At 39.0% G+C, this 24,764-nt stretch overlaps 1 protein-coding gene across 1 annotated transcript; it reads left to right on the top strand.

Annotated features, from left to right (window-relative positions):
• Window positions 1-4,579: 4,579 nt before the first annotated feature.
• EIF4E (eukaryotic translation initiation factor 4E) lies at window positions 4,580-24,564 on the top strand. Its single transcript, XM_062637450.1, has 7 exons — window positions 4,580-5,095; window positions 13,176-13,285; window positions 15,419-15,514; window positions 17,109-17,172; window positions 19,127-19,240; window positions 21,773-21,912; window positions 23,466-24,564. The coding sequence occupies exons 1-7, from the start codon at window positions 4,580-4,582 to the stop codon at window positions 23,578-23,580; spliced, it is 1,155 nt and encodes a 384-aa protein (XP_062493434.1). The 3' UTR covers window positions 23,581-24,564.
• Window positions 24,565-24,764: the final 200 nt, after the last annotated feature.

The raw sequence follows: 24,764 nt of genomic DNA, 5'->3' as shown, positions 1-24,764 counted from the left end.
AGGCAGCCACATCAATCTGAGGATCATGTTTATGTGTGTTAGTGATTTAAGGAAAAGATTACAGCAGCTCATAATCCTCTCATTGCTATTATATGTTGTTAGATAACTTCTGATGTCATCTGTAGAGGCTTTGTGCCTCAGTAACTCAACAAATCAAAGAAAAACATGTACCAAATCAAAACACATGCTTACTTCCTATTTGTGTGGTAATAAGGTAGGCCATGTTCTGAACTCAGATGTACTATATTCATCTATCTTTTTAAACTTTGTTAGTAAACATACCTGTCTTATAGGGGATGTTATGCTGTTATCCGTCTTGCATAAGAAAAATGAAATAGCCAAGTGCTATATGACATTCAGTAACGCTCATTTACAGTTCTCCTCAATAAAATGGCATTCAAATCTATAAAATGTAGGTCTCTACTCTCTGTTCATTGAGAATGAAAACAGGAAATTAAACTCAGAAGAAGCTGGAGATAAAATGGTCAGAGGGGAAGAGGATTCTGGATGGGTTATCTTTATTTATATTAAGAGACTTAAAGGCAGGATTAAAACAGGTAGTCAAAGAACGTGCATGGTTGCCAAACAAATAAAATGGAATATCAGATCCATGTGGCAGCATATTTGGCAAATAAATGGGAAGTCTGGATTCACGTTAAACAGTCTGTAAATAATTACTAGGACCCAAATGTTCTAAAATAGGTAAATGAAGAGTATGTCACTGGAGAAATAATAATGCTTCTACATGTATTGATGTACTTTCTGAATGTACACATTTAATAGATTATGTTCCCAGTACTTTTTCTGCTGGCACATTGTATCTGTGAATGTGAATATATTTGCACCTCCATAAACCTTCTTTCCAGTAGCAATATCACAGTACCACAGCCCACGTAGGAGTTACGGCGCCAGGCAACATTTTAGTCAGTGTGACAGGAAGTTCATGTCCCCTTAAAACCATCTTAGTTTTGGAAAAACTATACTTTAAAGCAAATCCAATTAAGAAACTTATTAGAAATCATATAATAACTGCATAGGTTTAATGTTGAGCCTAAAGAGGGAGGGTTTAGAGAATACAAGTAATTACTAACTTGTTCCATAGTTAACCAACCCAATACTGGGTCTGGTTTACTAATAGTGAAATGCCAAGGAGGATCAAGTTGATCAGCAAGGGCAGAAAATACAGCAGGAACAGGAGACTTAGTTGCTTGTATGCAGATTATACAAATGTTACACCCAGATGTAACACAGAGACTTCTTAGACATTTTCAGTGTCTCTTCCATGGAACAGCTTGTTAGAAAGCCCACAGGGAGACTGACAACTTTTGACTTCACCCTGAGTAACATTTCAGGTTTGAAATCCCATGTTTGAAGAGCCATTCCGTGACAACTGCCTTAACATACTTGGATGCAGTACGATTACAGGAGCATCAGCAGCCAAAACATGCAGCAAATTTGCCCTCAGTTTCAAAAAGAGGAACTATGTAAAAATTTGAGAGTTTGTTAAAAAGTAACTTTAAAAGTGCAGCTAATTTGAATTCTTAGAGGCATGTAGGAAGCTATTTTACGATGCACATTTTAGAAACTTAAAGTCTACATGCACTTTTAAGGAAGGCTTGAGAATGGGCAAAAGGGAGACAGCACCAGTAAACAACAGGCTAAAGGAGGTTATTAGAAACAAGAAGCAATACTGAAATGAAAACAAACAAGCAAACAAAAAATAGAAAAGCCACCTATATTCCTGCAGATTAAATGTCAGAAAAGTTAGATTGGGTGTCCCATCCCTCCCTCCCCCCAAGGGAATCACAGCTAGTAATACATTTTTCTTCAGTCCTTAGGGACAGGAAGTGTGGGCTAATTGATAACCATGGTGTTAGCAGGAATACTCAAAGAAAACCAGACTGTTGCAGAGAAGTCTATAAACTATTTGAGTCAGTGTTCACCAGTGGCTATGCTACAAATTGAAGACATTTTGAAGAGAGAATGGCTGAAACTGATAAAATGAACAGTAAGAAGCCACTAGGACCAGATGGAAATTACTAACCGGTGTGTGTAATTACAGTTTTAAAGGTGTACTGATACCTGGTGTCTGCAGGATGGCAAATGGGATGTCAGTTTTTATAACGAGTTCCATAGGAGATGGGGTGCCTGACAAGCTGGGATGGGAATTCTGGTCTATCCACCTTGCAAGTCAGTAGAAACAATGTTAGGTGGCAGTGTTCAAGGCCAGGTTGGACGAGGCCTTGGATGATATGATTTAGCATAAGGTGTCCCTGCCCACGGCAGGGGGGTTGGAACTAGATGATCTTAAGGTCCTTTCCAACCCTAACAATTCTATGATTCTATGATAGAACTAGTAGACTCCTGAATAAATGTAATCTTCTTGGAAGAGTCAACATTACTTCTGTAGAGGGCTATTCTGCCTTAGGAATGTATTGAATTCCCTGAAAAGTCAACCTCCATGTGGAGAAAAGTGACTTATATAGTCTTAGTCACATTTTCAAGGGGTAACTCATCTGCTTTGAGGAGATAAGGGGATGCATACCTGTCTGAAGCTTCTGGAATATTTATCTCCAATCACACATTTCTCCCCTAAAGGGCTGTTCCTCTAATCAGTTCCCAAACCCTTCATTAGATACCTGGTTCCCTTAAAACTTAGTACTGAATAAGGTACATCTCAATCACTGTCACCTCCTTTAACTTTTTCTGGTCTCAGGAATGTAACTTCTTATTGCCTTTCTGTCATGAAATGAGCAATTCTGTCCTGACTTTGGGAAGTCAGGATTTCAGGGGACAGAGCTTTAAAGGGTGGATTTCTAGGGGGGATTGAAAGCATTCTAACCACTACAATTGCAAACAGTCTGTTCCTCATGCTGTGCCTCCATTTCTAGGTCACCCTGAAGAAGGGATACTACATTAATGTGCAGGAACAAACCTGGTCTCAAAGCCTGAAAACACCCTGCTTGCTAATGAAGTTTTTAGCAGGTAAAGCAGAATGGATGTGTGCAGATCTCCTACCAGACCTTCTGTGACAGGAACATTTCAGATGGAAAATGAAACGCCTCTCTCTGGAGTCTCACAGGAATTCTGCACTGCCACAGCCTTTTCTCATGGAACTAACTTACTGTTACTCCTCTGGCACTGCTGTATTTCTACTATTCATCTGATCAGGTGTCATCTTTGCTCATGAATATGAGCTAAAAAGCTAAAATGTCAGCTCTGCTGCACTGCTTAAAGATCTTACTTCTTAAAATAGCTCCATTTAAATTTTAGACCCTTTTTATGAATTAGGAGTGCTGTGGCAATTCAGATATCCTTTACAGCCTTCCAATCTCCTGTGGAACCATCAGAAATGTCATCTGTGGTAGGTCTCATTTGTGATTGATTTCTGTGAGGCTTTACCCTGCTGCTTGCACAGTAAAATGATGGTTTTCTTCCACAGTGGAGTGAATAAATTCCTCAGAACTTCTAATTAGTTAATTAATTGAGGGCCAAGGGCTGGGGGGAATGTAGCTGCTGCAACCGCTATAGTTACTGTAGTCAGAAACACAGTTCTGACTGGTTGTGGAAAGAGACTGAGTCAGCTTAAAACAGTGGACCAATACATCAGCTGTGTCAAGTGTTAAGACAAGTTTTGGTTTCAAAATAACAGCCCTTCTATCTTTGTCTTTTCCTCTCTTTGAGAGGGCTCCGCCTTTCAGGATTCTTATACTGTCCAAGTCCCTGATGAAGGTGATCAAACCAGGTGTCCAGGGCTTGGCAATTTGATCATAACAGTCAGAGCTTTAGCATCCTTTGTCGTCAAACCTGTCTAATCCTTCTTTGGCTGGAGAGCACCTCTCCCTTCCGTTCTCCCACACACCTCACGTGGGCTCTACTGACACGCCTAGGAAGTTGGATGTGGTAGTGTGGGATTCCACTGCTGCATCCTTTCACAAGAAAAAGGAGGTCTTAGATGGTCTGGGTCAGCCTACCTCTGTTGACTGATGCTTTCCTGCAGAGCCAGGAAAGAAAAAGGAAAAGATGGGAAGTTCCTCTCACTTCTTATCCTATGAACTCCTATTTCCCCGGTCAGGGAAAGCATCCCACCTTCTGGCTTCATTCACTGCCGTCCCACACCCCCCTGCAAGTAGTCCAACTGTACCGAGGCACAGTCAGCCTCACACTTCCGGCGTGCTGGCTTCGTGATGCCAAACCACATCAGCCATCAGGCTGGTGAAGAAGCAGCTTTCTGTTGGCCACTGTTTTTTTTGCCTGAGATGGCCAGCCATGTCGCCGTCCAACTGAGAGCCAAGTCCCTTGGATGTGGAGTCGGCGAAAGATGGAGTTGAATGGAACAGGTAGCGTGATGTGAAACGCAGACTCGGTCTGCAGCAAGCATCGGCTGCCGTGCCTTCACATCGGTGCCCAGCCGCACCAGCTCGCGCGGACAAACTACACAGGCGTCGGGCCCGGTGCTGGGGGCGGGAAGCGGGCTATAAACCAGTCCTTACGGCGCCGGGTACCTCCGGTACGGTTACACACCTACCGGCGTGCCTACACACGTTGGGTACCCGGCCGGTGATGGGGCGGGAGGCGGATGGGCGGCGAGGAGCGCACGCACGCAGGGGGACGGAGCGGGGGGAGGGGGAGCGGGAGGCGCCGGCCTGTGCGGGGGAGGGGGACTCGGAGCTGTGCCGGCTCCGCCACGCGGGGCGAGGGGTCGCTGGGCCGCGCCGGCGGCCACCCTGGGCGGGCGGCGGAGAGGCAGAGGGAGGGCCCGGCGCGGCCTGCGAGCCGGCGGTGCTGGCTGCTGCCGCCGCGGCGCCCATTGTGCCGCGCCCCGCCGCCCGGCCCGGCCGCCCTGGCGGCGCTGCGGCATTGGGGGACGCTGGGGCCGGAAGGCGCGGCGAGGGGGAACAGCCATGGGCGGCGGCGGCGGCCCGGGCGGGCGGCTCTGCGCCGCGCTCGGCGCATGTGGCGAGGTGGGGGTGGCCATGTTGCTTTTCGCCCGGAGGGTTCGGGTTGCCGGTCACCGAGGGGCGGCTCTTCCTCGCCGGCCGGCGAGCGCCCTTCCGGCAAGCGGGGAGCGTTTGGAGCAAGGTGTCGCGGTGAGGTAGGCACGGTGCCCGAGGGGTTGCGGTGAGAGAGGCATCGCGGATGTGGGGTGAGTATCGGTGAGCTGGCAGATGCGCTGCTGGGCAGTTGGGCAGCTGAAACGAGAGAACAGCGTGGGGTTTCTGAAGGATCAAGGCGTGTCACAAGCGAAATTGGTTTTTTCCGGTCACGTCATCTGGCTGGAGCAAGATATATTTTTTTTGTGTGTTTTGATGTTAGTCGAGATCTTGATTGTAATTAAGTACTTTTTGTCTAGGTGGTAAGTTGTGTTTATGATTTTATGCTTTATTTTCTAAATATTTCCCCCATTCGTACTACCATAGAGAGCTGAATTAGCTGGAAGGGGCCCAAGTACAGTTGTTGTTCCATGCTCGTTTATCATGAGTGGACAGCAGAAGACTGTATATTAGAGTTTAAAGAAAATGAGAAACTTAAGGAAGGGTACTGTTTGCCAGTGTGTGTTTTGGACAGGCTTTGCACCGTTTAGACAGAAAATGTTTAAGTTTGAAAATAACTGTTTTAAAATAAAGCTTACCATTTTGAATGGGGGACTTTGATCCTCCTCTTACGATTTTCCTCCATGAGCAAAAAACAACACCCCAGAACAAAACCAAAACAAACCAAAAACCAGCAGCATTAGTTACAGGAGGAGACTGAAATTGGTCAGCGTTTATAAATTGCTTGATGAGTAGTTCTGAACAGGAAGAATGTCAGTTGTTTAAGACACTGGGCTAGACTGCCAGCAGCATCCTTCGCATGTTCTCCAGTCACAGTGCTAAACACTTGTTTTTCCAGCTGTAGCCCAGGTACCTGAAAATGAGAGCTTCCTGTTAGCTCAGTGCTTTGTGTTGGTTGTGGGGTTCGCAGCAGGGGCTGTGATAAATAATTTTCAATACCATCAGCAATCAGAATGACTCTGTAGGTATGAGGAGAGGTTTGTGGCTTTCTTGGCTGTGGTTTTTGTGTAAGTCTGTCTCTGCACCATTCTCTCTGTTGCTGTTGCATAAATGTGAGGTTGCATGTTAAGCTACTGGGCATAGTGTAGCAAAAAATAAACAATTTTTTGCTGTGCTGTTTCCCTGGAAGGTTGGTTTCCCAGATCCAGTTCATCATGCAGTGACAAACAGGTGTGCTGAGCCAGTAAAGGTGGAATATGGGGTACCCTCACAACAGTTTAAGTAATGCTGTTGAATGTTCTGCCCTAGCTGAAGTAGATTTGACTTCAAGAAACAAATGTCAGCTATGCTTCCTTATTTTTAAATGTAAATAATAAAATATTTGTTTATTGCCCTCTTAGGTAGCTGACGCTTTTCCTGCCTAAGCTTAAATTTAGACTTGTGTAGTGACTGAGGTCATAGATGCCTAATGTTGCAGAAATATTATACATGCTTTTCAATTGAACAATTTAATTATATGTGTGGTTAGACATTGAATTACCCTTTGATCATAGAGAAGTATTTCTGTTGCTGACCTTCAAAATCCGGAGCTATATTTTTAGAGATGTCATCTGTGATTCCTTCCAAGTGTGAAAATGTGCCTGTTTTTTTGAAATGTAGGGTCCTACTGTGATGTTTCTAGTACTTCCATGCTCTCAAATGTAACACACCAGAACTTAAAATGTAAGAGGCTGGAAAAAAATGTTGAAACTCTTCAGGAATATTGACACTTGAGTTTAGGGTACTGAAAAGAGTCCAGTGGAAATTGCTAAGAAAAGCAAGATTATTGTAAATAAATATCAACCTGTTGCACGTTGGTTTACTTCACTGCAGAAAAGACATAAGCCTCTGCAACACTGAGAAGTTAAAACTTTTTTTTTTCCTTGTGCTGTCCAAACTGTATCTTTTAAGGCTATTTTTGTTGTGAGAATATGCAGAAATGTCCTATTAGTGTGTGCTCATATTGTAGCCTTTAAGGATTGAATGTGGTTGGATAACACTGTGCGAAAGTCCACAAAGTTGTCGACAAAACCAGCAGTAATGCTTTAGTAAACACTAGTTTACCAAAGGTGACTTTAAAATGTAGCCTATAACTTTTAAGTGGATATAAATCATGTGGAATCTGATCCCTCATTGTTCAGATTGGAAGTAGGAATCATGGTTCCTTTTTTTTTTGCTTTGTGACAGTTACCATTACACTTGCACAAATGTAATTCCTGTGAATTTAATGCTAGATTTTAAGATACATGACTGAAACTTCAGGCATGTATGATTTGAAAAATGTTTATTGCAACAGCTACTCGCCAGCTACGCAGAACTTTAAATGAAATGGGGGCTACAAACTCGGTGTAGGGCCTTGAAATTCTGGAAAGTTCAAAATAGCTCCTAAAACTCAAGGTATACTGGAAGGTATATTTTTTTTGTATTACTGACAGTTAACATGTAAATTAAGTGCAGGCCATGTCAACTTTGGACTTACTACTAGGCATTGCTGTTATAATAAAGTCAGTGACCTGTTATGGTTGAAACCAGTATAGTATTTAGCTGTAGTATTGTGAACACTTGCTTGCTCATTACATTTTCCTGAAATTATAGAGCATAGATGTATCTTCCATGCTGTTTAATATTTGGGAATGTCTGTCCTAAACTTTCAAGCTGTAAATTGTATTCCTGACTGAACAAAAGCTTTCTCAAAGGGGGGAAGATGTTGGACAGATCTTAAATTTTGAGATAAAACATATTTTTCTGAAAGCAGTTTCTTAAAAACATTTCACACAGCATATAAAACATCAGGCTCTCTTCAAGGTAGTGCATAAAAATAGCATGTGAGACTGAGTCGTGTTTCACTGCCTTGCAGGTGTGGAGGTACATGTGGAATTTTGATCAGAAAACGTGACCCTTCTGGCAGCTTTATGAAGATCAGTGTAAATTTTGAGAGGGTAGAGGGGAGGATCAGATGAAAGGTGTTGGTAGAGAGCCTGCATTGTGAAAGAGAAATGCACATTTTAAAAGTGAATTAATGTAACTTTTCTCTCAAACAATTTTATATCACTTTTGAAATATTCTGAAGTCAAGGCTAAACAGAAGTTGAAACAATTTTTAACCTAGAAACTTCAAGCTTATTTCTTAAAGCCCTAAAATGTATTTCTCTAAATGTTCACCTTATAAAGGTACTAGGTATGTGATCTACAGATTTAAGTGCGCTGTGTAATACAAGTGTGTTTTGTTAGCTGCCTGAAATTGGCACTTGTCCTTGATTCTTATATAGTGGATGCAAGGCATAAAAATTTTAACTGTTTAAAGGTATTTTTTTTTTTTTCCTAAATGTGCAGAGCAGTTTCTGAAATGAATAAACTTCTAAACAGTGGTCAGTTTTTGTCATGTTCAGTGCTGCTTATCAAAGTAGCTTGGGTACATTAAACACCGTAATCAGGAATACCAGTAGTATGTCCAGTACTTTATCCCTCTGACCCTGGAGGAAGTGTGTGACTCTTCTACTCCAGTCTTACATTCCTATACTTCTGTACATGTGTTGTACTTCTAATTTGGTGGGATATCACTTGGTTAAAATCATGTCACACTTTTGTTTTCCAAGTAGTGAATGCCCTTCTAAAAATCTGTGGTGTTCTAAGTAGTAATGTATGCAGTTAGGGTGGCTGCTCTGTATGAGGCCTTGCTATGTTACACCTAAAAAAATCTAGCTGTCCTGATGTCTGGAAATCTATTAAATGCTGTTTAATCAGTGACAGGCGCATATTGGTACCTCTCTTCCAGTTGGTATTCCACATGTGATTTCTAGCTCTGTGGATTTATTCCTTAAGAGTTGTGTATCAGATAATACTTGGTTTGTTTTTTTACAGCACATAATAATTGCTTGTAGGTGGGCTTTTAAATCCTTTTTTGTCCAGAGTATTCTGAAATAAATAGCTCTTTATTTGTGTCTTGTGAATTGTTATCTTAACTGTAGTGTAATAGCAGCTATTACAAAGAACACTAGGACCAGCAGATAGTTGTGCTTTTTCCCTTGACGTCTGTTAACTGGGACATGTAGTTTTCTCATTCTCTTGAAAACCGTAAACAAGGAGGTGTAAACTCTCGAATGTAACCTATTGATTTAATGCATGAAAACTTTGGAAACCTCTTCCACTAATACATTTTCTCAACTTTCACAAGGAATGAACAGCAGTGCTAGGCTGTATTATGTCCTTTTGGGCCATAAATATTGTGCTGTCTCAGCTGGACTTCCTAACCAACTTCTGTAGGCAATTGGATGACATGAATGTGGTCTGGGCAGTACCTGACAACACTTGGTGAAATCTAGTCAAGCTTGTTGTTTTCTTCAACAGACAAACCTGATTAAGCAGTTTTTACTGTAAGTGCTGTTTGTTTCCTGTCCTGGTATCGTGTACACCTTCCTTTGATATGTTGGTCATTATGTGCTGTGGAGAAAGAATAAATGAAATTAAATTCTATTAACATTAAATCTGCAAGTGTCGGAATCCAAGTAATGTTCAGATATGCACAGTCATTAAAAGCTGAGTAGGCAAATGTTTCATGGACTTCTGCAAGCTGATTCCTACATCAAACCCCATGTAGTTAGTAAATAAATGTTACTTTTAATTACATGCTGTCTTGTGTATGAGAAGTAGGATTGTCCAAATGAAGCTTTCCAGTTTATCTGGTAATACTGCCCTATATTACATCTATTTTAAAAGCAGCAAACCAGGTGGTGGCTTAATTTAATAGGAGATGCAAAGTCAATTTTAGGTTAAAGAATGCTTTAGTTAAATGCAATAGTAAAGTATTAAGGAGGATTTTAAATTTAGTAGTCCAGAAACTGCTGGTGGAGGAAGTCTGACTTAGTAGTAAGTTAATAGTGTAGCAGTTGTAAGATTTCAAGGTATGGATTGGCAAACTGTAGACAGTATAACTTTAACTTACCTTGTATTTCTTGAATCTTTTAAAACCTGCATGCTAGTGGTTTGGGGGTAGAATTTCACTGGAAGGAGGTTGGATAGAAGAAATGGACTTTGAATACCAATTAGTGAACTTACATACTTTGTGTTTGACTTAATAATGAAGAGTGTTTTGGTATCCAAACACTTTACTCTGTTGGTCAGAATAGTGAGATAAAGGTAAGATGAAAGGAAATAGGAGATGATATGATTAAACAGCCAAAAGTGAAAGTGGTCCTTTTCCAGTTTTCCGTGGTGGCAGTGGGAAATAAAAGGTAGTGAAAAAAAGGTGCTTTAGGCTGCTGTCTGAGACCAGCCAGAAAACTTCTGTGGTAATAAGCTTTGCTTCCAACTTTACACCTTCTTCCAGCTTTATTCTCGTGTGTACAGCTGCCCTATTCTTCATGAGCAGCCTGGCACTGTGGAAAAAACATCTCTTCTGGCTGGGTTAGGTTTTGAGGGGAGCGGCGTAATCCTAGGTCAAGATCATAGTTAGCTGGGCCTTGGAGGCAAGTTGTCATGTACTGTTTTAGACAGGAGCTTGAATTAATGTTAGTCTTGAGTTTCCTTAATGCTAGGTAGCTTTCAGGATATTTTAAGGGAGTTGTTATTGTGGTGACTTAACTAAAATGTGCTGAGTCAAATGCCTTCCATTTCTCCAGGAAGAGACTTTCGTGTGGTAATGAAGGGCAACCTGCAGTATACTGAGCAGGTATTGAGGTTTACTGCATTTTTTTTTTTCTCCTAATTGACTGGATGTACTACCTTAATCCTTTTTTGATGTTGTCTTGTATTAGAAGTTAAGAAATGGCATAGCCCTGCTTGTGCTCAATAGGTTTGTATTCATTCTTACAGTTTTTATAGTTACGCGTCTGGAAGAGTGACCAGGGAGACTTCAGGATTAGCTCTTTGTATATTGAAAGTTGTTTGTTGAGCAAGCATGAATGGGATTGTCAACTGAAATTATTTTTGAAAGATGCTCTGCATTGGTCAAGGGTGAGTTTATTTGATGTGAGAATCTTTAGTGTAATAGTATTTGTAAAACATTTTAAATATTAGATGTCACAACTGCAAAATACTGTGAATGAAAGCAAGTTTCATTACATAGACTAGCACTTAATTTATTTCAAAATAGCAACAAGATTTTTCTAGTCTGCTCACTATATTGGCACATGTAATATTTCTGACTCTTCTAGTTAGAAGCTCCTACAGGGGCAGCATTTGTAGTTTGTACTTGGCTTTTTGTAGTATAATACAAGCAATTAACTTGGAGGAGGAAATATTGAAGTGCTGCTTTGGTGTATTTATAGCCTTTGTGCCTTGACCACCTTGATTTGTTCTGTGGGTTCTTGTACATGGTTAAAGGGAAAGATGTGTATTTGATACCATCAACTTAAAAATAAATGGGGCAGCACTAGAAGTCTTAAACTAGATAGAATTGGAAGCACTTACTAAGTTTGTTTTTAAAATCTGTTATCCTTTTTATAGTATTACACTGCAGGAGATTTGGCAGATTGTTCAACACTGCTTCTGTGGGTTTGGCAGTGATGTTTCCCATTAGAGGATCTTTGGAAAGCATTTAGCTTTATTAAGAGGCAGGAAATTGTACTACCTGCCCCTTGTAGGGTGTAAATCAAAGCGCTAGCCCTTCAGTCTTTTCACTGTGAACATGGGAGCATATGAAGCATTCTTAAATATGATGCGCATTAGCTTTTGAGCTGAGGTTGTTGGTTGTTTTTTCCAGGTGAGCTGTTAAACTAAAGTGCACTTAAGTATTTTCAAGTGTAGAGGTGTAACTTCTCCGAAGTAAAACGTAGTATCCTGCCTAATGTTGCTAAATACGTTGATAATGAAAAGAAAATCCTTATTAAGACCTTTACGTGTAATCAGAAGAGTTTGCCAGCTGGGACAGAAGGTTAAACAGTGCTTGTTCAAGTTATCACTTCACATCCATTCTACTTTTCAGCAGCTTTGGTGATGAAAAGCTGAGTGCCGGATAAACTGAGTAACATGCAAGTCTGGAGTAAAGTGTTCCATTAATTAGATGACTTGCCATAACTTAGTTCACCCCTACATTGCTTTATTCTCTTAAGGCCACAGACTTTAACTTTGAATTACTACTTTTGTTCTGCTGTGTTTAGGAATGTCTAGAGTCTTTGGGTCTGTTGTAGTTAGTGTTTGTTTATATTACCAAAGTGTTTTTTCTTTTACAGAGTCAGCTGCAAGGTACAGGCATTTTTGTCTTGGCTGTAGGGAATGAGCTATAGACCTCATTCCTTGTCTCTGATATTCTAGCATGTATACAACATTATTGAGAGAGATAGATGGTGGTAACTGGTGGGGACACTTGGCCTCACAATAAAGCTTTGTGTTCCTTGGTTTGAAGGAAGGGCATTAGAATTTCAAACATGACAAAATAGCTTTTCAGACTGAATGGCAACCTTGAGGGGGATGCAGGGGGAATATATATTGTTTCACTTCTCTGTTTATTTGTGTATATTTGACATCTCTGCCACTATCTCTAGAGGTTGGCTAACATAATACCTGGGACTGGTCTAATCTGTGGTAGATGTGTGATTATGTTTATTTCAGTTTAAAATTTGAGAAGTGATACATGTTTAAATTCTGCTGTTTGGTGCCTGGAGCTTTGGTGGTAGAGGTGCTGCATATACAAAGATAACTACTTACCAGTTGGGATTCTAGCTGCTTGTAACAGCTGATTTCAGACCTGAGAATTGTAAGCATGTCTCCTGTTTGTAATAACAGATCTTTTTAAATAAAAGGGCCTGTACATCTGTTTCCAGTGGTGCTTTGTCAGAAACTGATATTTTCCCCTTCTGAAATTATTATTGTGGAAATTAATTTTTAGACATGTGTATTCTACATAACAGCATATTGTGTATTTCTGAGATAAATCTCAATTGTTCTGGAGTAAGACAAATAAGTAAACCATTTTGGAAACAAATGACATGGGGAAACAAATCACTGAATAGCAGAATGTGAATTCCTGCAGTTAGACTTTGTTGTAGGACCTGTTTAGATGCTGAAAGGAAAAAGGGATGCAGATTGTGAATTTGGGATGAATTGGAGGAACCCTTAGGTTCAACCTTCTTAGTTGCTTCAAAGAACTAAATTACTTCAATAAAAACTAAGAAGGAACATACTAATAACTCCTTTCTTCAAACAGGAAACCACTCCCAACCCTCAGCCTTCAGAAGAAGAGAAAGCTGAGCCAGCAGCACCTAGTCAGGAGGTTGCCAGCCCTGAACAGTATATTAAGCATCCACTACAAAACAGGTAAATACTGCAGAAGCATGATTGTAATTTTGCTCAAGATAGAATAATGCCTGTAGCTTTACAGCTGTCTTATTTACCTTATGCTTTCTAGCAGAATTCTTAGAGTTCTCCATTTTTTGAAGCTTTTTGCTGTAAGGTTGGAGAGGAAATAGGATCTGATCCTGTTGTAATTTAGAGCCTTTTCATGTAGCGTTGTTACAGAAGTTGAAAATATTTACGGATTTTCAGAATGAAGTCAGGTAATTAGAAAGAATGTGGCCTAGCTTTTAGTTAGAGGCAAGCAAAGCTTTTGTTGCTTTTGTCTCCTCGTGTCTGTTAAGAGACAGACACTGAGAGGAAGTTGCTGCCAAACAGAACTGCAAAAACTTCCATTCTGCCTTGAACTTCCAGCAGTTAAGGTGCCAGTGGTAATGAGCTGCTATTCTTTTTTCTTACTGGAGTCTTACTCTTTTGTATCTCTACCATTTTTTCTCCTATTTGGAACTGAAAATTGTAGAAGCTGCATTAACCAGCCAAAGAGCTTATTAGACTTGATCATATGAATGGTGGTTGTTTGCAGTTAATAGTGTTTTCATTATCTGTAGAAGGAACAGAAGAAACCCTGTTAAATGCAGATGTTCACATTTGTACCAGTGTGTTACTAAGTAAAAACTGTAGGGCACTTAAATTTTCTTGTTTATAAAGAAAAAACCATGAAGCAGTAGTTTAAAGTATAGCTAAAAAAAATTACTGAAAAATCAAAGCCCACTTACTAAATTGTGTTCAGAGTGCAAAACCACATCTACTATTCAGCTTTTTACTGACCTGTAGAAATAATGAGAACTTTACCAAGAAGCTTTGTATTCAAAAATCTCAACTTGAACCACCTTTCTGCAGTAAGGATATTATAAGCCTATAGGTTGAGTTTCTTCTAATGTGGACAGAAGTTTCTCCAGCAGCATGCATATACTTAAAAAATCACCGCTAGGAAGTTTTCTCCAGTTAAGCTGAAGAGCTGATGCAGTGCTCGGTACTTGATGTTGGTAGTTAGGTGCTGCCCAAAAATGAACTTTTTATTAAATGGCACCTTACTCTTTTTCCAAGACTTGAGCAAGTGTGGAAGACCACAACACATGTTCCCTTGTTGTCTTTCTTTCAACTTTGATCCTTTCTTTTTTCCTCTAAACACTTTTATTAAATTGATGCTGATACTCCTTTACAAGTGATAGTAGGGCTGTTAATGGAAAAACACAAACCTATTAATGTTTGAAATGTCAGGAAAGGTGTCAGTAATAGATTGACACTTGGTGCTCTGCCTTGAGAAGGCAAGCCTCCAGTGCAAACCTGAGTGATTTCAACACTACTGAAACCATCTGAATGAAAAATTAGCCTTTTTTTGTTTAATGCCTTATCAGGTATCCTGTTCCAGCATTTTGAATGATGCTTTTCAGATCCAGAAAAAGCAGCTTTGTGTGAAAATGCAGTGTGATTTGTACTCATGAGAGATGATGAAGAAAAACCAGATGGAAAATTTTTCATTTTAGATTAAAAATGTGCATAACTAATGCGCAGACTTAAAAAAATTGAAACAGGTAAAATTGGTGTGTTTGTTTTTTAATTGTTGCCATTACTAAGCTTAACACAGCTTCCCTTTTAAAATTTATGCTCTCCTATTATGTGAGTGCTTGGGAAACTCCCATGTCATGTATAGCTTTGGAGTGATATAATTAGCTTTTGTAAGCTTTACAAGGAAATTACTGGAAAGGGTGCTGTGCTCCTAGGTTGAATAGTTGATGGTGGTTTAGACCATAATCAGTTATTTGTGGTCAGGGATTGCAGTTAGCAGTGGCAGCAAGGAGAAACCTCTGAGGCTTGGAGGTTTAGAGTCTTAGAAATGCTCCAAAATTATTTAAAATATTTTCCTAAGCAGATTGATGAAATATTCCATGATTCTTCTAATGGGAACACGAATATTGTCGATATTGATATTGTTGATATTGTTTTATTTGAGAACTGAGTTTCTAAGTTTTCTTACTGATAAAAACTTCTGTGCTGTTATCTTAAGGTTTGCAATTAGTATGGTTATAACATTACAAATTTATATATTTAATGTATTTTAATTTATAGAAGATATTTTATTTTGTTTCCCTTTAGATGGGCACTCTGGTTTTTTAAAAATGACAAGAGCAAAACTTGGCAAGCAAATCTTCGTCTTATCTCAAAGTTTGATACTGTTGAAGACTTTTGGGCGTAAGTAAAGATGCTTCAGTCCATGTAATAATCCAGGCATATGTTGGCAAATCTAATGTGAAAGTGAAAACCCAAAGTACTCAATTAACTGCAATTTTATGGGTGTAATCTGAAATGTTTGCAAAATGGAAAGTGACATGTAGCACATTTCTCAGAATGTGGTAGAATTTAACCCTTGAAGAAAATGTGATTGAGGTTCTTCATACTTTAAATGTGTATTGTTTTGCTGTTAACACTTCAGCATTGCTTATATTCATATGTACATGTAAAAAATTACATTTTGTGTGGTATCTTACCTCATAGTAACATAAACTTGTAAATGATTGTAGCCAACTGATTGGCGCTTCCTTGGTGCCAGATTGCGCTAGTTGGTTAAATTCTCAGAAGGAGACATGGTGTCTTAGTGGAATAATAAGATCCATCAGTGACCCTTTAGCACCAACAGGAAAGAAATAGAGATACTGAAAATGTTGAGCAAGTATTTATCAGTGCAGTCCTCAGAGGGAGAGAAATAGGATTCTGTGCTTGTAATCAGCTTTCCCATTCCTACTATGGAGGTAGCAGTCTTGGGGTATGTGATGGCCAGCTAAATTGTTTGAAGCTCATTGTTAAAGTTGGTTAAGGGTAAGTTTTTAAGCTTCTATAAGAGTCTGAGCAGCTAAAAGTGCTTTATCCAGACATTTGCAGTGAGGAAGGCATAAAATTAGTCACAAGCAATTGAGAAGTTATGCCTCTATTGTAGTCAGAGTGGGAGAAAGTGTTAAGGTCAGTTTAAAGGAGGGAAGCTGGTCAATCTGTAAGTGGCTTTGTAAATTCCAGTGCCTGATCTCTAATTGTTAGAACATCACAGTAACTCATTTTCTTTTTTGGTGCTGGACAATGCCTGAAAGTTAGGCATGAATGAATGGTTTTGGCTAGAGGTTACTGTGATATGTGCAGACCTTCTTCTGAAGTCTTAACAGTGCAGGCAAAAAAAACCCAAACGTTCCTCCTCTTGCTAGGGGAGGAAACAGTATGTACTGCTATGATCTGCTCTGAAATGCATAGCTGTGAATTGAGTTCAGAGTTTATATTTTATATTTAGATGTTTGTCATCTCTTCTTACCTTTTAAGTTATTATTTTAATAATTTGAATCAGGCTGAGAGCCATTATCCCTAGAAGATTGTATTAAATGGTAAAGTTGAACATTTCTTAAAGATTTCTTTGCAGAGGTAGTAGCCTTAGAAATACAATTGTCCTTACTCCATGTATGTGTATGCACAGAATGCACATGCACACAGAACTTGTTGCTATGAAAGTTCAGTGGGTTATGTTTCTAATAACTTTGTTAAAACTTTGGTTAAAAGAAGCGTTGGTGTAGGAGCCCAGCAAGTGTTCGTAAACCAGTTTCTATTCTGCTTTTTTAACCCCAGAACATCCTAAAGCCCATGCTTTTATACTGCTGAAAAATACATCAGAAATAAGGTTGCTTCTGAAATTACTTTAATGCTTTTTAATTTTTGTATTTTGTTCAGTCTTATGTCTTAAGTTCTTAGGATAATTTTGTACCTTAAAATAATACTTAGTTTTAATCTGCTTTTTTCCTTCCAATAGTTTATACAACCATATCCAGCTCTCTAGTAATTTAATGCCTGGTTGTGACTACTCGCTCTTTAAGGTATGCTTGCTAACCTTTTTTCTTCAGTTATGGATATTCAGTGATGGATGGTTTCCTGACTAAGCAAGACACTGTTCAATATTTCACTTCAGATACTTAGGAATGTCCTAAAGGTATTACTTTCTTAAGAAAGTCCCAAATACATGTCCTCTGAAAATCAGGCTGTCACTAGTTCTGAAGATACAAGTACTTGCTTTATAGCGCACTTCACTTTTATAACACACAATTCACTTTTAAGTTTGACTGTGTTTGTCTTCATTTTATGTTTGAGGAAATAATTTAAGTGTTAATAACTTTTATAATATTAAAGATTTTCTGGCTCTGTCATTTGGTGTGACATGAAATGAGTAAAAACGTGCAAGTTCTGTGGGAGGCTGCAGTGTTCTCCAGTGCTCAAAGAACAGATGCAGCCTCCCACAGGTGCACAATGCACATACTAGGCAGATGCACAATACTCTTTTGATTTTTACACCATGAGTTAAATGCTGTATCACTTGTGCATAAAATACAAAGTTGTACCCAACACTGACACTTAAAACAGGCTGAGGAAGTGTTCAAACCAGCGAATAGGAAATGCTGATGAAAGTGTACATGAAATCCTGCTTTAGCTGGAGTAGAATACTGAAGTGGAGCTCTAAATTAAATCCTGACCTCTCTGAAGTGCTTCTAACATACAGCTTCCTTTCTGAATATCTAAATAATCCCTTAAGTCATGGTGGCTGGTTAAAACACTCCTTTGCCGATAAAACGTAGGTCCTGGCTGGACCTCTTCATAGGACTGTGTACATGGTTTGTAAACCACAGCAGCTGTAGGTATAGTGATGCTTGGGTTTGAGAAGGTAATGGTATTTTAGGTGACTGAAAAGCCTTGTTAGTAAATTTTAAGAAGCTGTAAGCCTTTCAAAGGTTGGAATATCTATGGATCATACTTGTATTTTTTTTTTTTTTTTTTTGCAAGGATCCTAAATTTGTTATAACTGTGTTTGCTTAGCAATAATTAAATTATTTAAATGCACGGGACAGGAACAGAATTGGCAACTGCTGCAGACTTCTGAGCAATTTCTTGCTCTCGTCCTTCAATTGTGACCTCGTAAGAGTACCTCTTAAATTTAAATGCCCTCACTGGCAGCTGCAGAGCTCAAACTATGTCATCACCTTTAAAAGTGAGCTGACACCACTTCATCCTGCATGTTGAACACTTAATTAGCTTTCAGCCAAAGTTATGTAGTGCGACTCTCTTCACAGACAGTTCTTTACTGAATTTCTGTCTAGACAGTTACCTGCTTTTTTAATGACTGGCTGTTCAGAAGTGCAGCGTAGCTGTTGGATATGGGAGAGGCAGCTGGCTGCTTTGCTGGATCAGCATATCCAGAGTCACTTAGTGAAGGGCCATTGGTAAAGCATTAATCAAAATGAAACTTGCTTCTGTATGGTGTGTTGATTTTTATTTATTTTTATTTTTCTCCTGTGGCCCTGACAGTTAAAACCCTTTTATTCTCACTGTGTGTGTGCAGGAAGTTGCTGAGATAGACTGCCAGGGGTGTCCGTTTCAGTGCAGTAATCTTAATGCATAAGCGAAGCACTTGGCCAGTGTTGTACCGAGTCCAAGACTTAAATAAGGACTTCAGAATGTAGCTGCTAATTTTGTCTGGTTTTATACAGGCCTATTCCCTCAGGGCTTTTTTTTATGTGGTGGTGTGTAGCCAAAACTTGCCTGGGTTGTGATTCTTCTGTAGAAATCATAGAATCATAGAAATAATTCATTAGCAAAAGCGCACTTGCTAATCTGTTTTGAAACTTTGGTACTGGTGCAAGACAGTATTTCTGGACACATATGTATCTCAAACAGTGCACTTTTTTCTGAAGTTACTGATTCAGTTATCACTGGCCTTTTGGTTATTCTTTAGGAAAAATACAGATCAGATCTGATTTAACTTCTAGCTGTTCTTTGCAGGATGGGATTGAACCCATGTGGGAAGATGAAAAGAACAAGCGAGGAGGACGATGGCTAATTACACTAAACAAACAGCAGAGGCGAAGTGACCTTGATCGCTTCTGGCTAGAGACAGTAAGCACTATGGCCTTACAAGTTGCAACGGAAGAATCTTATATTTGTATTTAATACTTTAACTGGTTTGTTCTTTCTGTGTGCCACACACAGACTTCTGGCTTCCTGGCAGCATAGTGTCCTGTAAGTTTTTATTGACAGGTTTTCAGTAGTGATGTTTAATGTAGTTCTGTTCTGTTGAATACTTATTATAGTGGGCAGCAGAAGTGAGAGTTCTACAGGATAGATTAACCTTTTCCTGTGGCTTGTACAGAACAGCTGTTGAGCTGCTGGGAAAATGATAGAGTCCTGAATGTCAAGACTCCCAGATTTGTCTGCTTAAGTGTAACAATTTGTTTACAAGTATTTGTAAATAAGAATAGTTTATTTGTAAATAAGAACAGTTTCCAGGTTTTGGTCCTCCTGAAGCGAGGGAGTTTAGTTTTGTTTTTGTTCTTTCTGTACTTACCTTAACACTAGGATAGACAAGTAGTAGCACAGTCTTCCTGTATGTACACTATAATAATAATACTGTCCATTGCTGTTACCTCTGGAATAGATTTTTCTGAATGGTAAATATACTTCTAGACATTGCAGGTTGCAGTATGTGTCTTGTAGAAAAGAATTGTACTGTCGAGGAGCTGACTCAGCTTAGCCTAAAACAGTCTAGTGTGTTCTGGGTCTTAGGTAATGAATTGCAGACATTACAAGGGAAAGCAGTCTTACCACATCTCTTGATCTTTTTTTCCTCTGCTTGCATGAGGTACAAGAAGTACTGCACCCCTTTGAAAGGGAGGAGTGGCCTTCAGGATCAAAGCAAGAGGTGTCTAAAATACCAGAGCTATTAGGAACTTTCTAGATCTCTAGTAGTGATTTGAAGAAAGGATTGTGACTAGTATACTACTAGGCAATATGACTGCACATGAGAAAATTAGTGTCTTGCTGTGTGCATTTGGCTTCTCCGTAAGTGCCTGTATGAGTCCTTCTGATTCTTAACAGGTATTACATGCAAACTGGAAACATGACTTAAGGCTAGAGGGCTCTGCTTTTTGTTTAGCAGCAAGCAGTAGCAGAGAGCCCAAATACCTGGTGACTGGGATGTCTGCTCTAAAACAACCCTGTCACTTGTAATTACTAGTAACCAACTTCCTCCAATAAAAATCAAAGCCCTTTATCAGTTCCCTGTGCAACAAATGTAATGTAATGATCCTTGCTGTTTTTAACTATAAACCGTATTTGGGAAGACTTTTCCTCTTTTTGCATAGCATTCATTAAGAATGTACTTGACTGTAGTGTTCACTGAGCATGGTAGTCATCTTTGCTTGCATATATACTAAGGCCGATCAGTATTTTGAATAGTTATGCGTAGTTTAAACTTAAACATTTGACTTTGCTTACTCAGTGAATATGTGCAGCCTGCAATTGGGTGTAACATTTAAAGTATGTGTAGTTATACCTGATTTATTCAGCAGCACACTTTGTCCTGTCCATTTTTTATTGCCATGAGGAAGTCAGACCTTGCAGCTTTCACAGGTACTGAAAGGCCTGCTTTGTTGAAAAAGCTGCAAATGTATTGAATTTCCAAATGTTAAACAAGTAAATCTGGAAAGGAAAGTTACTATAATGGCATCATGTTTAATGTACTGTGCAGGTGAAGTAAACAAGTGTCCATTTGGAGATTAATACTTCAGTGTGCAGAAGGATTTTTAATTCAGCATGGCCTAGATGAATCTCTTAACCATGAGAAATTCTCATCTTTGAATATCTAAATTTGCTTGTTTTACAAGTAGCACGTTGAAGAATTTAAATATCACTTCCGCAGTTAGCACAGTTACCAGGATGAGTCCTAAACTCAGTCTGATGTTCCACTTTTGCCAACTCTTAGCTTTACTGCTAGAAACTGATAGAGGAAGAATCTTGTGTTACTTGTACAGTTGTATTGTTGCAGTTGGGTATGCACTGTTCAGGATGATTGATTTCCACTTCAGAGTCTGTGGGAATTCCTGAGTGTATTGATAGGAAGTAACACTTCATTAGACAGCACTTTTCATCTAAGTTGCAGTCTGATTTGCATCAAATTGATACACTTCAGAATTTAAATTGGACCTTACATAGATGACACATTGCCCAAGTTTTTCTTCACAGGTTCTTCCTAGGTAGTGAATGTAAGCGCATTAAAGTTCAGGGTTTTCTATCTGTGTTAAACATACTGTAGAAGGAAAAATAAATTTCTTGAATTCTGTCATGGTTTTGGATTGGAAGGATGGGTGGGAGGCAGCACTACATTAAATGGTCAGCTGTGTCAGAACTTGCAGGTACTGGGCCAGGAGAAGAGATGGAAAACTCAACATAGGAGTTCCACAGTTGATTTTAAGTTCTCTTGTAACACTTGGAATTTCAGGAAGAGATTGCAATAAACAGAAGATGATTGCTGCATGGCAAGTGGCTATAAGAAATAAAATGTATTCTTCAGTCCTTTGTGTACACTGTTTGCCTGTGGAGCAGGATTCTGACTTGTAATGCCCCTTCTAATGGTTAATCTTTGTTTTGTAGCTGCTGTGCCTTATTGGAGAGTCATTTGATGACTACAGTGATGATGTATGTGGTGCTGTTGTTAATGTTAGAACTAAGGGTGATAAAATAGCAATATGGACAACTGAATGTGAAAACAGGGATGCTGTTACACATATAGGGTAAGTAAAGTGTTTGGTGTCTTGAACATATGAAATATAATAATGCATTTAAAGCCAGCTAACTTTATAAAGAATGCACTTCAGGCAAATGTAGCCTTTAATAGCATGGTGTGGTCTTCATTACTGTAAGCAACAGTAATCATCTCAAATTATCTGGAGACTGCAGTATGGAAAATGTATGTCGTGCTCTGTTATTTAGCAAATATTGTTAAGCTGATGTGTTTTTTATGCTGTAGTTTTGATGCTTCAAAATTACTTGCTGTTAAAGTCAGTCATTGTAGGCCACTTAACCTATGCAAATTCGTGAAAATATTTCTCTTCCCAGCTTAGGACATCTGTCTTAGGTCAAACTTTTAACTGACAGGCATAGTAACTTGCTAACATTTTTGCTTATTGGGTGGCTCTCGACGCATTCCTCATTTGGACCTTTAAAAATCTCTTGGGGTCTGCATTAACAATTTTATTATATGATCATGTTCAGATTTGAAAGGTAAGTGTCTAACAACAAACAAACAGGATTGTGGAACATATCATCTGTTATTAGAGAATAACCTTGCATCAAGCCTAATAGGCATCAGAAGATTTTTAGAATGGTACTAACCATTAACCTAAGGAGGTAACATGGCTCTGTTAGAGAACTGTAAAGAAATTAAGATTTTGCAAACTGACTGACACATTGACTAAGGTAAGTTGTGTCACTTACCTGCTGTACCTCGTGTTACATAACTTCACAGACAATAGATCAAGTTTTCATTTAACAGTTAAAGTCGTAGTAAGCTGTGGTTCTGTGAACTGCTCCATTATGATTAAGTTGGAGAAAACCCCCAAATTCATGTAGTTTTGTTAATCTGCAGTTGAGCAGGCTTGTCCTGTGGTTTAGTCAGCCCTTGCAGCCTACTGTCATTAGTGGCTTGCATCTCATTCACTGCTAAGGAATGCTCTGTTTGTAAGGTGTGTGCTGCTGCTTCTTTTTTCTTACAGCATGAGATCCAAGGTGATTTTTCTTAAAAGCCCCTGTTGGGTAGCTGCCCATGACCAGCTCTCTACCAGCTGCCCATGGTCTGCTCTCTACCAGTAGGTAAAGAAAATACAGCAAGTCTCTGCAACCGAAACGTGTGTGGTGACTGTTCCAGGGAATTGCTGTTTTATTAGGTTCAAGTGGCTTCATCATTTCAGTAGCTGGAATTGTGGACTGTGACTACTTCATAGCTGTTTTCTGTATGTGGGAATAAGGCTTGCTGATACTGATGATATTCACATGAATGCAGTGGAATCCCTGTGTTCGACATTTATGTAGGCCTGTTAAATACTTTTCTGGCAAGACCTTGTCCTATTTTATATTGTAAGTCATTGTTCGTACAGAACTATAACCTGATTTTTAGTTGCAATAACCTAAAAAAATCATGGTTCAAGGCCTTTATTCATACCTGAGAAATTGCTTCTAAATAGGCAACTCTTGTTTTAATGAAGGTGTCAGCAGATCTTAAAAGCAGGTGTCTTGGTACTAATGCCTTCCTAAGGGCTTAAACTATTTTTCTGTTTCTTTTCTCCAGGAGAGTATACAAAGAAAGATTAGGACTTCCTCCAAAGATAGTGATTGGTTATCAGTCCCATGCAGACACAGCTACTAAGAGCGGCTCCACCACTAAAAATAGGTTTGTTGTTTAAGACGACACCTTCTGAGTATTCTTTCATAGGAGACTGCGTCAAGCAATCGAGAGTTGGGAGCTGAACCAAAGCCTCTTCAAAAGCAGAGTGGACTACATTTAAATTTGATTTCCATCTAAGTGTTGCTAAGATTTGTGAGAAGTCTCATTCGCCTTTGTCTTGTACTTCTGTGTTCCATCTTTTGTTTTTTTTCCTTTTGTTTTTTTTTTTGTTTTTTTTTTCCTCTATTTTGGCTGAAGTAACCATTTCCAATCAGAACTTGAGTACACTTCACCCCTCAATTCATTAATGTTTTCCTGGCCCACTCTGTAATAGCTTGATAGAAACATTACTATTACAAGGAAAAAATAGTTTATCCACAGTATTGAGAAAAGAAGATGCATTTCTGTACCTGCAGGAAATTACTCTGTTTTACATTTGCATTGTATGCAGTAACATTTTGCTGGTTTGGAAAAAGAGTATGGTGCATACAGTTTTCTAGCAATTTTTTTTTATACAGCATCACCTTTGCTGTTACGTATGCTGATGGCTGCTAGATTAATTTATTTGTTTTCCCTATTTGATAACATTAGTGATATTTTGATTTCAGTTGGTTTTGCTCTTGTAACATTTGGTGAAGAATATGGGAATATGACAAAGGTGGAATAAACATTAATTTTGTGCATTCTTTGGTAATTTTTTTGGTTTTTTGTAACATCAAAGCTTTGCTACAAATTTATGCATTTCAGTCCAATCGGTGATCTGTTTGTGTGATTTCCTAAACATAATTGTGGATTTTTTTTTTTAATGTAACACCATAATTTACATTCCTTACTAGAAATAGTATGTCTGGTTTTGTATCTTATGCTGTATTTTAACACTTTGTATTACTTAGGTTATTTTGCTTTGGTTAAAATGGCTCGAGTAGAAAAGCGGTCCCATTCATATTAAGACAGTGTACAAAACTGTAAATAAAATGTGTACAGTGAATTGTCTTTTAGACAACTAGATTTGTCCTTTTATTTCTCCATCTATACAGCAAGTATTTGTACCTCTTGTGACAAGGCAGTCTCTACTGTGGCTTCTATTGTAGTATCTTCCAAGAAAGATGAATTCTGGAGCTATAGTATGTTGAAACTTCTAATAAATCTGTTAGCTAGCACCCTAAATCAAAGTGAAATTATGTTGATGTGGTTACTGTTTTT

Source organism: Pezoporus occidentalis, unplaced genomic scaffold, assembly GCF_034315485.1.
Source record: "Pezoporus occidentalis ecotype Australia unplaced genomic scaffold, CSIRO_AGI_Poc_V1 ctg53, whole genome shotgun sequence".
NCBI classification, from domain to species: domain Eukaryota; kingdom Metazoa; phylum Chordata; class Aves; order Psittaciformes; family Psittacidae; genus Pezoporus; species Pezoporus occidentalis.
The sequence above is the reverse complement of the archived record's forward strand: the minus strand, read 5'-3'. Positions and strand labels throughout refer to the sequence as shown.